Source organism: Mchenga conophoros, linkage group LG1, assembly GCF_057382185.1.
Source record: "Mchenga conophoros isolate Kocher_MC1m ecotype Shallow Benthic linkage group LG1, M_conophoros_male_GT1.1, whole genome shotgun sequence".
Taxonomy (NCBI): Eukaryota; Metazoa; Chordata; class Actinopteri; order Cichliformes; family Cichlidae; genus Mchenga; species Mchenga conophoros.
The window spans coordinates 12,701,769-12,715,955 of record NC_140526.1 but is presented as its reverse complement, the minus strand read 5'-3'; the positions used below and the strand labels follow the sequence as shown (position 1 = coordinate 12,715,955).

At 39.1% G+C, this 14,187-nt stretch overlaps 1 protein-coding gene across 5 annotated transcripts in view; it reads left to right on the top strand.

Moving 5' to 3' along the window:
* trpm7 (transient receptor potential cation channel, subfamily M, member 7) overlaps window positions 1–13,672 on the top strand; it is a 105,591-nt gene extending 91,919 nt beyond the window's left edge. For 2 of the 5 annotated variants that reach the window (XM_085263386.1, XM_085263569.1), the window contains exons 26-40: window positions 179–1,482; window positions 2,323–2,417; window positions 2,913–3,009; window positions 3,592–3,668; window positions 3,785–3,822; window positions 3,927–3,955; window positions 4,483–4,536; window positions 6,308–6,352; window positions 6,542–6,607; window positions 8,862–9,145; window positions 9,334–9,416; window positions 10,833–11,038; window positions 11,324–11,375; window positions 11,602–11,708; window positions 12,711–13,672. In XM_085263386.1, coding sequence (XP_085119512.1) covers window positions 179–1,482; window positions 2,323–2,417; window positions 2,913–3,009; window positions 3,592–3,668; window positions 3,785–3,822; window positions 3,927–3,955; window positions 4,483–4,536; window positions 6,308–6,352; window positions 6,542–6,607; window positions 8,862–9,145; window positions 9,334–9,416; window positions 10,833–11,038; window positions 11,324–11,375; window positions 11,602–11,708; window positions 12,711–12,823 — 2,650 coding nt within the window. In that variant the 3' untranslated portion in view covers window positions 12,824–13,672. The remainder of the gene's footprint in view (window positions 1–178; window positions 1,483–2,322; window positions 2,418–2,912; window positions 3,010–3,591; window positions 3,669–3,784; window positions 3,823–3,926; window positions 3,956–4,482; window positions 4,537–6,307; window positions 6,353–6,541; window positions 6,608–8,861; window positions 9,146–9,333; window positions 9,417–10,832; window positions 11,039–11,323; window positions 11,376–11,601; window positions 11,709–12,710) is intronic. The other 3 variants (XM_085263539.1, XM_085263579.1, XM_085263456.1) reach the window with 2 other exon arrangements.
* The last annotated feature ends 515 nt before the right edge of the window (window positions 13,673–14,187 follow it).

Genomic DNA, 14,187 nt, shown 5'->3' with positions numbered 1-14,187 from the left:
TTATGGAAGTACTTGCCCAAGGACGGGAGGAAAAACTCAGCAAAAAGGGAAAAGAGCAACATTCAACAAACAATATAACAATATCTGAACAGTTTTCTTGATTTGAATTGAATGAGGAAAGTTACAGGTAATTTGGGTTGTTCTGTAAGTAATGAAAGCTGCTGTTTGTCATTTACAGGGTTGAGGTCATGTGCTTGCAGCTGAAGGAGGTTGGAAACAAGGTGAACTTTATAAAGCGCTCATTGCACACATTGGACTCTCAGATTGGCCACCTGCAGGACCTCTCAGCCCTGACCGTGGACACTCTGAAGACACTCACAGTTCAGAGGGCATCAGAAGCCAGCAAGGTCCACAATCAGATCACTCGGGAGCTCAGTCTGTCTAAGAATGTGGTCCCGAGCATTGCCCCCATGTCGACAGACACTGGCCCCCTCTCCAAATCATCTGTGAAAGGAAAAAGCAGTGTCAGTGCCTACTTTGGCTCCTCTTTTCCCCAGACAGGAGCTACCATTGCGGATGCTCTGTTTGGGATGGGCGCAGAACGAAGGGCTGGGACAGAAAGCCGACGGAGAATCGGGCCCAGTCCTGCATCAGAATTGGGGCCAGACCCCACCCTGAACCCAGCATTGAGTCCAGAGAGGAGGGGCTTGTTCGGGCTTGGACACCTCGCTGCAGAGGTTGGCTCGTCAAGCAGTGCCGACTGCAGGGCCTTTGAGCAAAGTGTTGTGCCCGTTTCCTCTTCAGAGCTGCGTCAACGAGGACACTCGCTCACTCAGACTAAGCAGACCCGTCCACAAGAGCCGGGCCCTTCCGACTCACCATCCAGCCTGCCTAATGTGCCCTCCCCTGGGGTTCAATTCCACATCAGCAGCACCCCCTCCCAGCCCAGTGGCTCCAGCCACTCTGAACTAGCTCTGTCTGGGCTTTACCAGCACCCCCTACAGTCAGACAGCACCTCTGTAGAGTTTGGGGCATTTGTGGGTAAGTATGTGAATGAGGCTGAATCTGGTGATGAGAAGATAAAAGAGGAGGATGAAAAGTGTGTGTGTCTCTATCCTACTGTTGTTATTGTGTCTAAGACTTCTGGCTCTACTCAGCCTGTTTGCTTGCCTGCTTGCGCTGTGAAGCCTGAGAACACAGAGGGGTTAGCAAAGGGGGAGAGAGAGTGGGACTCCAATTTGGGATATGTAAACGAGGCATTCAGTGACGACGAGGGCAGATCCGGCTATCCGAGTAGACGGTATACAGATGATGAACTCTCTCCAGACCCCGAGTTAACATCACCACTGGGTGACAGCTATGGAAATAATAGACTGCCAGGCTGCACTGAAACGTTTGCTGTGGCATCCAGGAGACCCCACAGACAGTGGATAAAGAGAGTGGGAGTGTCAGAACAAGCAACATCTTGCTATGAAGGTCAGAGTTGGTCAGAAGGTCATCATGACAAGAGGAGCCTGGCGAGTGGGCCAAATGCAGCAAGAGGTTTGAGTTTCAGTCTGAGCTCCATTTGCCAGGTGCTGGGGCTGTCCACCTCCAGATCAGGAGTGCAGTAGTGCTTTGGCTGGGGACCTTCTCCTTTCCTTTCTCTGCTCTGTCTGGACCTTTTGCCCGACTTGTTCTTGGGTAGTTCTGTGGTTTTCACCTAAGTCACACGAGTGTGGGTGATTGGTTTTCTTATTGAAGTTAACAATGAATGTTTTTTGTTTTGTATTGTTTTGTTTTTTTGGGCTGCACCCAAATATTTGAGTATTCGGATTTATTTAGTTGCATAGGCATCAAAATAAATAAATAAATATATATGTGTGTGTATATATATCAGAGACAAGCCTGGAAATTATGGGTTTTCACAGTTCTCGTTAACAGCAGTGATCGTCATTTTAGCTCACCACCTCACTGTTGTAAGATTGTTGCAAGTTTTAGCAGCTTTTTATAACCACAAAAAAAAAAATCAGTGGGCATTTTTACTCGGCGTAAACCACATATCTCTTTCTCTCTGTACCATCCAGCAAGCAGCAGTACCCAGACAGATTTTTACACTGCATGTGGCACTATTTCACAATAGTTAGTGATTATGTGTGTCCCCCGGATCTCAAAAGAACTTGTATTCGGGACAGCCCTATTATTTTAAGGTATTTGTGTCTGTCAGGTGGGGGTGAGGAATCAGATGTTGAACTGAGATTATTTCACCATGAAGGGGTTGGTCGTGTCATTAAATCAGGGACTGTGTATGTTTTTTTTTTTTGTTTGTCTTAATTTGAATTAATTTGAGCAGTTGCATTAGATTTTGTAATAGGAATATAACTTGATGTTTTCTTGGTTCAGGACATAAAGACAGTGAGGAACTCCAGCACTCTTTGGCCAAAGCAACACCCACCTCCAGCAAACAGCAAAGCCCGACCCCACAGACCAAATCCCAGGTGTGTGTATGTCACCTATACCGATGTGTATTTTATTTATTTTAAAATTTCTCTTCTCATAATGTCAGACCTCCGCAGACATTTTCATATGTAGACTCCTAACATGACTGACTGGGCTGTTTGCATAATAAGCATGTAAAAACAACCAAACCACAGCAAAACAAACCGGTCTCATTTTTCCTGAATTTGCAAATACGTGTTCTGACTAATCAAAAAAAAACAAAAAAACACTCAGAAGAGTCATTCAGTAACTTGTTAATTGGTGTGTGACAGATGGCTGACTTATTAAAACATGATGGGTAAACAGGATGCTAAATTTCTGTTAGGTTAACTTAACGGTTGTATGAAATAATCTTTCCTGTTACAGCTAAACTGTCAAATTCACCACAGATCTGTGATTAAGAACTGTTTGCCTTCACGCAACTTTTTGCATGTGTGCTTTTGTTTTTGTTATTTTAGTTTTTTAATCTCACTGTGTTTTTGTGTCGTCCCCAGGCTCAACCCGAAGGTCACACTCACATCAGAGCAGTCAACTCTTATGCTGGCTTCACTGAGTTTGACAGAAACCCAGCCTTTCTTCATCCAGACTCGAGTAAGTTCACGAAACAGCGATGAATTATAACATGCAGTGGGTCCAGAAGTTTTGTAAGTTTTCCTTTGTACACCACCACACAATGTGATTGTGTCACACAGTTTCAGTGTGACTCAGGTAGTACATTAAGTGTTGAGGAATTATAGCTGTTTTTATACAAATATTGCGTTACATTGAAAGTGGGAAGATGGAAATGCTGCACGTAATGGTAGTGACGGCTGAATGATGGGGAACAAAACAAAAACAGCTGCAAATACTAGAACTCAGCCATCTTGGGTATGACGTCACTCCCAGCTCAAGTTTCCAAGGTAACAAAGCAGCAAACGTCCCCTATTTTCAGAAGCTCAAGGTAACTGAACAACTGACTGAAGAACAGTTTCGTGAGGCCGATAACGTCGCTATCGCTCGCTGGAAATCAATCACGTTCTGATTGTTTGAACTAAAATCCACTTTGAAGATGGCCAGATGAAAAATGACAAACATTGTTCCAGAATACTTTTGAACAGACTGTATATTAATGTGATCAATGTTTCACGTCTTTTGAAATATACGGGTTGTTTGTCACTGGTTGTGTTTCTTTAGCTCTGACAAAGAAGGACAGGAGCAGAGTGTCTGCTGAAGACATCCTCACACATGATGACCCCAGGGCTGCAGTACTGGTAAGATTAGTCCGTGTACTTTCCATCGGAAAAAGTCATATATTGTGCAGATTAACTCTGAACTATATTTGTACCTGTTCCTGTAACTGTTTAACAACTTCTGCTTTCTTTACCAGGAAAGAATTCAGGTCAAATCGGCCCAAGCCAGCAGCCTGTAAGTGTCCACACCCACACACGTGCACACAGGCACAGAGTAAAGTCAAAGTCAAGCTGGGCTTTAGTACTTATTTGTATTTATTTGTGTATTTCCCCTATCAGGCGAGCCCCTGGGGAAGACACACTAACAGGTGAGATCTGTGCTCCTCTGAAATCTGCGTAGTCAGGGTTTTCTGTCTGGCTTAACTAGTTCGGTTGCTTTACTTACAATGTTATCACAATGATCTTTGATCTGTTAGCTTTCTCAACATCCTTTGTGTGCAATAAAATCTATACTGTAACAGGTTTCACCAAAAACACCTTTCCCTTTTTTTAAAATACCATTTTCACAATATTTCGTTAATGTTTAACTGAAGAATTGTGATTTGTCTTTCGCAGCATTGTTCTTTAGAATAAACTCAGTTGACCTTAAGGGAAGAACACGTCACAGCACGTGTTTAGAGTTGTGCGAAGCATTTTCCAGAGAAGGAAAGGTCTAGAACGGATCAATAATATGTGCTAGAGAGGAACGATTTCACTAATATTTAAAAGCCTACACCTGCAGACAAATCTGATAGGAGAGAGAAACGCTGCTGCAGAATGTTTAATGGGGCTTTTTTTGGTTTGTTTTTTTTCTGGATCAGTTTTTTACTGTTTAGTTCTTCTTCTGTGGTTACAGCTGCAGTTTCTCTCTATACGCCACGTCACGCCCACCTCGGACCCAGAAAGGACTGTGAGTGTCGCTGACTGGCCAAAAAGCACAATAGTTATCTGCATTAGTCATTTCATCTATTCTGAGCTTTAGTGGGAGATTAATCCAGTGAAAAATGGCTAATCCAATCAGTTTTAAAGCAAACTTTTAAAATGAGTGGAAAATGGCATTTGTTGTTTTTGTCTTTATATATGAAAATCATTTTATGTATTTTTGAACAAAACAAGTATTTAAATGTATCTGCAACACATTTCTGGCCCTGAATAGTGTCAGTCGGTAAAAAAACAGTCATTAAAATATTTTAAATAATTTATTAATATCTATACAAACAAATTGATGATACTAAAGACATGACAAATTAAAGTAAGATATTTGTGTGAAATATTTGATCATACATGTGACTTTTAGAATTTCTTATAAAACAAACAACTGGCTTGAAATTGTAATAAATTTAATAATGTATAGATATCACATTTTTATACTTCAATCTATTTTTTTTCTTAAATTTAAAAAAAACTTTTAGAAGTAAAAAAGAGCATGGGCCTGTTTGTGCCTCTGTTAAGTAGTGCAGTGACACCTGCTGGTGGATGTTGGAACAATTCACGTTTTTCTTAAAGGAACATTATTTAACTGTGGACATGCAGTACTTTTAATCCATTCAGATTGATTTAATGGAAGCTGCCCTAATTTGGAAGTGTCAGGTCTGGCTTCATTGATTTTAATAGAAATAAATGGCACTTCTCTGGTGCTCAAATCACTATTTGAAAAACTCAGGAACAGCAAGGCTTCTTTGCAGAAACCATGACACAAACCTTTTTAAAAGCAGGTTTAATTTGTAATATTTCAACTGAGCTGAATCTGTTAACCAAAATAAGCCACAAAATTCCATCTAGTTTCCCAATAATCGAGTAAAGCAGGCATCTATACAGCTAATATCTCCAAAACTTATCATTTAAAATGTTGTTCTGGAGATTTATGAAAACAAGGTAATTAAAATAGAACAATTATTAAGCTGCATAATGTTATGCAATTATTCCCCTTTTTTTAAAATGTTGCTTCTCTCTGGTAGGATTACTTGGATTACTACAACTAATTATTTCGGTTTAAATGATTATAATTAAAGTTCAAGAAAATTCACGATTACAAAGAAAAGTTTCTTTTTCTTAATACTACAGTGACATTATTGAAGACAGTTATTGGAGACTCTGGTACAACCCAGAGTATTACAACAGTGTGCAATGAACTTAACCTTAAAATGATCGCTTCAAACATGCGTACGCAGTCAGCTTCCATCGTTAAAGTGACTTTAGTGTATGAAGTGCAGTGCAGTTTATTTCCAATAATACCGCAAATCCCCCACAAATAGTCAACTAGTTGCTGCAGAATGGTGATTTAACGGCTTGGCGACCATGTTTTTATATAGGAACATAACCGGAATACAAGTTGACAGCTAGTTAAGTTGAGTTTTTTAATACTAAGAGCTGATTGCAAATATGTCCTCCACTTATTTTTGTGTTCTAGTCGCAAGGAAGTTGTAGTTCTACATTACTGTGACTAAACAAGCATGATCTCAGTATTAACTAAAAAATTACAATAATGATTTTTGTTATAATCAGACAGCCCTGACTTACAGCAAAGAAGCTTTATCAATAAAATAGCACTGAGGGTCAGAGGTAAAAATGTCTGTTTGATAGTCTGGACGGTCTTAAATGATTAATTCCGAAGATCATTGAGTCATTATTGCTGGTATGTTTTGCACAAATATAAACACATTATTTTCTGTTTTCCGTAGCTATTGGCTCTCCATTCAAGCCCATTGAAAGCTACCAGTACTCAGGTGAGATGGTGATGCTAGACAGTAAGATCTGTTCCATGTTTGTATCTATTAATATTTTTATTAAAATCAGTACTAAAATGTAGGTGAAAAGTGTAACCGAGACAAAGTATTTTCTGTAGTTTTACTTCAGCTCACTCCTCTACTGCTGCTGTACATGGTGTATGTTCATGTGTACTTTTCCTCTTGTAGCTGTGGAGCGGAACAACTTGATGCGGCTGTCTCAAAGCATCCCCTTCACCCCTGTGCCACCTAGAGGTAAGAACAGTACTTCACAAGGTGAAAATCCCAGCCGAAAGCTTGATGCAGGCAGTTGCAGAATGAGGAAGTATCAAGACGGAACATCACAGATCTGCTTTCAGTATTGTTTGTGCTTTTTTTCCTCACCCTATATCTGCAGCTGGGTCAGCAATAGCTGTCGTTTGATCGTGAAGCAAATAAGTGTACTTGTGTGTGTTGTTCATTTTGACTTCTCGATTGTCACGAGATTGTCACTACGTCCATCTCGTTATACCTACAGTGTACCCATCTGCTGATGGTTGCTCCAGCAAGATAACCCACCATGTCACAAAGCTCAAATCATCTGAAACTGGTTTCTTGAACATGACCATTAATTCACTGTACTCAGATGGTCTCTGCAGTCACCAGCTCTCAATCCAGTAGAGCAACTTTGTTTTTGAATCTGTCTCTCAAAGAATGAATGGGGGCAAAAGGAAGTCCAAGCTGGTGTTATTCGTGAACCTAATAAAGTGGCCTGTGAGTGTATGTAGTAGAGTTAGATGTGTTATATGGGTAAGAGGCATGCTGCCAGTTACTAATCAAATTTCAGAAATAAAATCTGGTTAAGTTCTATGTGAATTAGTGCTGTAACAGCTGTAAGAGTTGGCCCAAATCACGTTTGACTATTCTTTCAAAGAACATTTAAATATGTTTTACACGCACAGCTTCTCTGTCAGAAGTCCAGCTCCAGTCTGTGCTGCTCAGAGCACAAAGAAATGCTTCTTTTTTTTTTACCCCCGTAATCAAATCTAGAATATTTGTTAACAGTCCTAGTATGAACACCTCCAGGATGCAGCACGACAGCCAAATGAGTCTGTATGGTCTTTTAACCTTTAACCATTACTCTAGTCCTATTCTAATCTCTAATCTAATGCCAAACATGTTTTATTTTTGTTTTCTTGTTGTTTTTTTTATTATTCTCCCAAATCAGCCAGTGAAAGAAAATAATCACATAAAAAACTACTACTAGGTTTCACAAAACATCGAGCCTCAAGGCTCACATTACCAGACTGTATGAATTTATTTCCATGTCCTATTCAGAGGCTTGTTGGTTGATCAATATCTGTTAAATTTATGTGATCAAATTGCTAAACTAATGATTCCTTCTTTTTTTTTTTTTTAATCAATCCGTCACTACAGTTGAATTTTTACCTCTGTTTTGTTGTTCTGCATGTTGGCTTTGTATGGAGATACTGGTACAAACTAAATGTAAATACTGGTTCTTAGAGAAGTGGATGTAAACTCTAAGTGGCCTAAGAGCATTCAAGAACCTGCAGTTCTTGTTACACCTGGATTTACTGGGTGTTGTTTCCTGAGCCCTTGTCTGCTCCTAATGAGGAAGAGGAAGAGGAAGAGTGGAACAAAGGGTTTTCAGGCTCTCACTGACACACCCAGAGGAGCTCTGTGCCAATTTTCCAATGCACGAGTTGGAAAAAACCCCGACTCATTCAGTAGAATAAGTTTGATAAGTCCCTGACGAGGATGCATCTTGTAACTGCACTGACTTCAGTTAAAGTCCAGCCCGAAGACATTGTTTGTTTGCCTTCTTTGATATAAATGTCCCAAGAATAATCAATCGAAAAGTGACTTAAAGTATTCAAATACAGAACAGGGAAGAGAAATGTGTAGCAAATATGCATCCCTTATTTATCCAGGTGAAAATCTATTAAAGTGGTAGCAGAGATTGACAAAACTTTTGCAACTCATGCACCAGATTGGGCCCCCCCCCCCCCCAAAAAGAGTGCATTGACATGGAGCAAGAGTATTACTGTCAAACAAAGTGGGAACAGTGGCCTGTACATTTTACACATGTACAGTCAGAATATGTTAGTTTGTCCAATGATCTTTTAGCATCTGAAAATTGGGCCTTTATATTAAAATGGCTGTAATTCCTTACCGGTTAAAGTGGTACTTTTTTTTTTTCTTCTTTTTTTTCTTTGCATTAATGGAAATTATGCCATTTACAAAAAGATTTGACTCAAGTAAAAATCCACAAATATTATGGTGAAAACTCAAACAATTAGAAAATTTGGAAAAATGAGCATAGAGCCTAACTAGCTGCTCGACCCGCAGCTACTGTAGTTAAAGACGCATTGAATCAAATCTGTCGAAAATAAGCGCCTGTCACTATTAGACCAATACGCCTGCATGAATGAGTTTTAAAGCTACTGTTTATTTTAAGGTCGTGACAGTGTGAGGTGTAATCATCACCCGCTGCTCTGTGTTCCTTCAGGGGAGCCGGTGACCGTTTACCGTCTGGAGGAGAGCTCCCCGAACACGATCAACAACAGCATGTCTTCCTGGGCTCAGCGGGGCCTCTGTGCAAAAATAGAGTTTCTCAGCAAGGAGGAGATGGGCGGAGGACTCAGACGGGCCCTCAAGGTGCTCTGTACCTGGTCAGAGTACGACATCCTGAAACCAGGACACCTGTATATAGTCAAATCCTTCCTTCCTGAGGTGGTCCAAACATGGCAGAGTATCTACAAGGAGGACACTGTGCTCCATCTTTGTCTCAGGGTAAATATTTTGACCTGTGGATTACTCTGGCATATTGGGGGTAGCAAAATAATGTCATTTATGGCAATATTTTAACATTTTTATTCGTTTATCACTGTTGGCAACCCTCACATGCACTGCTTTGTGTAACGTTGCGTTATGAAGGTTATTTGAAGCTTTTCATCCAGTGCTGCTTTGTGTCACTGCAGGAAATTCAACAACAACGAGCTGCTCAGAAACTGACATTTGCTTTCAACCAAATCAGGCCGAAGACAATCCCCTATTCACCGAGGTGAGTGTGCCTGACACAGAAATCCCATTCAACCATAAAGTACAGAACCACTTTCAGGCTTTATTTTTCATATCCTACCATTCCTCTTATTTCTGTCAGTCATTCACTTGGGTGTACAACATCCTACATCCACTTTGATGAGCATGTCTGTCACTGTGTTATCACTGGGTACTAGTATCAGTTCTTTAAAAATCTAATTATATTTCCATACAAATATTTTTGAGACCTTGACTACAAGCTTGTTCAAGTTTTCCATCTGCGACATGAACTTTAAGTTGTTCATGAGCCTTGTTGATCATGCGTCATGGTGACAATTTTTATTTACACTTTTACAACCACTGAAAAACACCCCTGTACATCTACATAATAAAAATAGTCTGTTGGAAGATGGTGGCTAGATAAAGCCATTGTATTCATCCTCTGTTCTTATTTACTGTCATAGTCTGAACTACAGGCCAGTCTACATTCCTTTATTTGTTAAGCAAATGAACCCTTACTATTCATCTGTATCAGTTTTGCAGGCCTCAATTTCCAGGACTTAAAGCATAAAACTCAAAGATTTCACTTCCTTTTTTTAAAAGTTTGTTACAGCTTTAACAGTTCTGGTCAGCTGGACAAACTCTTGGTTTTTTTATTAAAGCATTAAAGCCACAGTCAGCCTCTTTTTCCATCACAATGTGTGTAATCTGATATCATTCTGGTCATCGCAGCAGTCACAATAATTCAAACCAATGTCTAAAAATGACCACTGATGAGTCATAGCAACAACAACCAGACCAGTATTTCCTGAGTCCACTTCAAAATAAAAGTCAGCTTATATTAATCCAGTGCAGTGCTTTCACAAAACAGGAAGAGTTTCGTTTGCACTGGCAGTGAGTAGAGTTTGTGTGCGTCTTTTGATCTGTTTGCTTTTTCTTTCTTGTACAGTGCTGCTGTTGTTCTCATGTGATGTGCTCCGTGAGGGCTAAAAGTCTTTGTTAAAATGTTTTTAACATAGATATTGCTTTATTTTATGGGTTCAGTCACCAGCGTCACATCATTCAGTTATTTGGTGGTATTTTCATATCATTTTTTTGAGATCCAACCATTTAGTGAGCTTGATATTTCTTGTGTTATTGCAGTTCACCTGGCTTGGCTGCTTTCCAAATTAAAATGCAAAGCAGCTGCCACATTTCTGCTGTTAATATTTGCATTTTAAGAAGGCAAACTAATGTTTCCTGGAGCACCAAAGACTTTCTGTCATTTGAAATGTTTGGGGGGGGGGGGGGGGGGTTTGTTTAACTTTAGATGCAGTTCATTTTTCAACTAATACCAAGTCTCCATAATGAAAACTTAATGCATGATATATTTTGTTGCGTCCTTTCCAACAACTTCAAACTGCTTTTGAATGAAGCCTGTTCTGCTATATGCTTTCAGGTTCCTGGAGGTCTTTTTGCTGTATTGCCACTCTGCTGGACAGTGGTTCGCTATAGAGGAGTGCATTACCGGCGAGTTCAGGAAGTTCAACAACAACAATGGTGATGAGATCGTCCCCACCAATCTCCTGGAGGAAACCATGCTGGCCTTCAGCCACTGGACCTACGAGTACACCCGGGGAGAGCTACTGGTGCTCGACTTGCAGGGTAAAATGTCTTCACACACCCTCAGGACATGTGATGGGTCCCACCTAATACAACTACAACTCATCTTTCAATGCCTCAAAAACTGTCAAGTTCATTTATTTAACAATAGGATCCATCACTTTCAGTACATGGATCCATCAATAATCAGTTATGGAGTTCAAGACAAAGGGCTCGTTTAGAAATGATGACATCTGTATTTGTAGTTGACAAACGTGAGCAGTTAGCTGAGGTGTTCTCATCTTCTTTACTCTGTCAGCTGTGAAACAAATCTTGTGCCTCCTGTAGGTGTCGGGGAGATTTTGACGGATCCTTCAGTTATAAAGAGCGGTGAGAAGGGGTGAGTGCTCCATTTCTCACATAAATCAGTCGCCCTTTTAATCTGTGATGTTATTTCAGAATTAGAATACTTTATTTTTCTCAGAGGAAATGTAAGAAGAGCAACTAGCAAGTTAAAGTTAAATAGTACAGTATATTACAAAATAGCTCTAATTTGTCTTCATATTTAATTCAGTTTTAACATTACTGTCAGTTTGTCCTAAATGATGTCTCCGTGCCTGCTGCAGATCTTACGATATGATATTTGGACCCGCAAACCTGGGAGACGATGCTATTCGAAACTTCCGTACAAAACACCACTGCAACTCCTGCTGTCGGAAACTCAAACTTCCTGGTGAGAGAGATTTAATTGTTGCTTTAGTTAGATTAATTTTCACTTTAATCTTACACGAAATGAGTGGTTCGCAAACAGTGGGGCCTGCAGCCATTACAGGTGGAGTCCAGGGGATTGTAGTCCAATTTAACTTGATCTGCTTCTGAGGTGGGAAATCCTAAGAAAAAATCCAAAGCCCAGCTGATACATGATTTTATTGACATAAAGTATTTTTTTTTTCTGCTGGCCAGACATTGTGGATCATGGAAGGTGAATGAGTGCTATTGTAATGGGTGTACACCGACCCCCTGCTGCCACACAGTCATCAGTAATATCACAGGAGCTACCACAGAAGTTGTATCTAAACCTTGCAGTATTTCACAAAACAGCTGTTCTCACATTAGAAAAAGATGCTTTGTTCCACATTTAGCTTCTTGCATATTTCCATTCCTAGTCTCTGGGCTGGAATATGTAACACTAAATGGGTTATAAACAAAAAGCAAACGCATATCAGGCATACAAGTTCCAGTCATAATCAAATGCACATGCAAACCTTCAACCCTTACATCACCTCTCCACCCACGGAAGATACTACTGTGAAACCACACACGTCAATTTGTGCGTACACATCCTTTCATTGGTCGCGTTATAACGTCAACAGAATAAAATTGGTGACAAACAGGGTTGCTTACTGGCCACTGACTCATGGTTGTTTTTGTTTTTTTTAAAAACCCTCACACCTGATGATGATAATATTAATATTATTAATATTTATTTACATTCTCATTTTATTTAGACTTTATTTTCATTTACGCATCCGTAGATTTTTAATTGTTATGTATTTAATGTACTCTTATTCTGCTTATAAGCCAATTAAATTTCTACTTTAAAAAAAAATTATTCTACATTATTGCATACATGTTTCGTTATTAGGTTGCCACTTATCTGTGAAGCTTTTTGCCTGCGTGAATTCTGATTTATTGACCACACTTTAACTTTGTTCCCATTTTTCATGTTCATCAGATCTGAAGAGGAACGACTACACACCAGATAAGGTGACATTCCCACAAGAAGAACCTCCGAGCGCCGGGGGTGGCGTTAAAGAGTCCCGCCAATCAATGAGGCTGATGCTGTGATGCGTGCGAGGAGACACTAACCTGATTCATTATAGTCATAGCCAAGGAGCAGGAAGGTGCAATGAACTGGAATAGCTATGTTTCAATCAAAACTGGTGCATGCAGACTGTGTCATGTTTTTCTGTCCCACCCACCAAAATGCTGTGTGAACATAAATCAACCATCTTACTCTTTGTTTTTGTTTTTTTTTAGTATATACATGGGAAGGGTGTGGAGAAGGTTTTAAAATATTTTGTACAATTTTATGAATATATATATATATATATATATATGTAAACTGGATATATCAACAGGTACAGTGTCATTGCAAAGGATTTATTTATTAAGAAGTCTGAAAAGTTGCCTTGTTTTACCAAAAAAAGAAGAAAAAAAAAGAACAAATCTAAGTGCATTGTATATCTGTTACAGCAGCTTCAGAAGAGATCGCTTGCTGAAACCGAGTCACTGCTACACGGCGGATTGCCACCAGATCATTTTTACAGACTTGTATCAAACGTTTTGTCTCTTAGTTATTGAAAACATATACACGATTAAAGATCATGTAAAGTATGGGCAGATTGCAATGCAACTTTTACAGAACAATGTATGTAATTTTATTGTATTGAAAGTGTGTCCAGCAAAATATCGATAATAGTTTTTATTGTTACAAAGGTACTATTGCTATATCTTTGTCATCAACTATTGTATGAGCAAATTACAGTCTAGTGTATCTTATAGATACTGTTACCTGGCATGAGCTAAACAGATAAAAATATTTTATTCAGGGGAAGTGACAAACATAAGGGTATTACTGTATACATTTTGTACTGGATATCATTTTAAACAAATAAAATGTTAAAGTTTTAGCAACATCGCCCAAGTCTTAAAATAATCATTGTGTTAACATTTGTGGTCTCTATTCAGATTCTAACTCTTATGTTTCTGCCTGCAGCTCTTACAGTAAGTACACATCAATATTTTGCTCTTTTTTTTTTTTAATTCTAAGTTATGATATTATTATTTTTCAACCAAAATAATTATGAACATGGGGATTTTGTGCTTATTCTGAAAAAACAAATCTAAATATATTCAGGGTTTAGACAGATGGTTTGTTAAAACGCACTTTAAATGCATCGCCGTTAGTGACGGCCAGTCAGGTGCATGGAGAAATGACCTTAACGAACCTTAACATTTTATGATCAAACCTAAAAAGAAAGGTAACAGCTTAACCAGAAAGCAAAATTTAATTTACAAATTATATTAATTGATCGTCATCAATAATACGAAAAAATAAAAGTGAAACCGCTAGTTAAAATTATAACTTAACAGTTGAAAATTATTAACAAGATTTAGGTTAGCCAACTGTAGTGGTTAGCTAAGGCTGA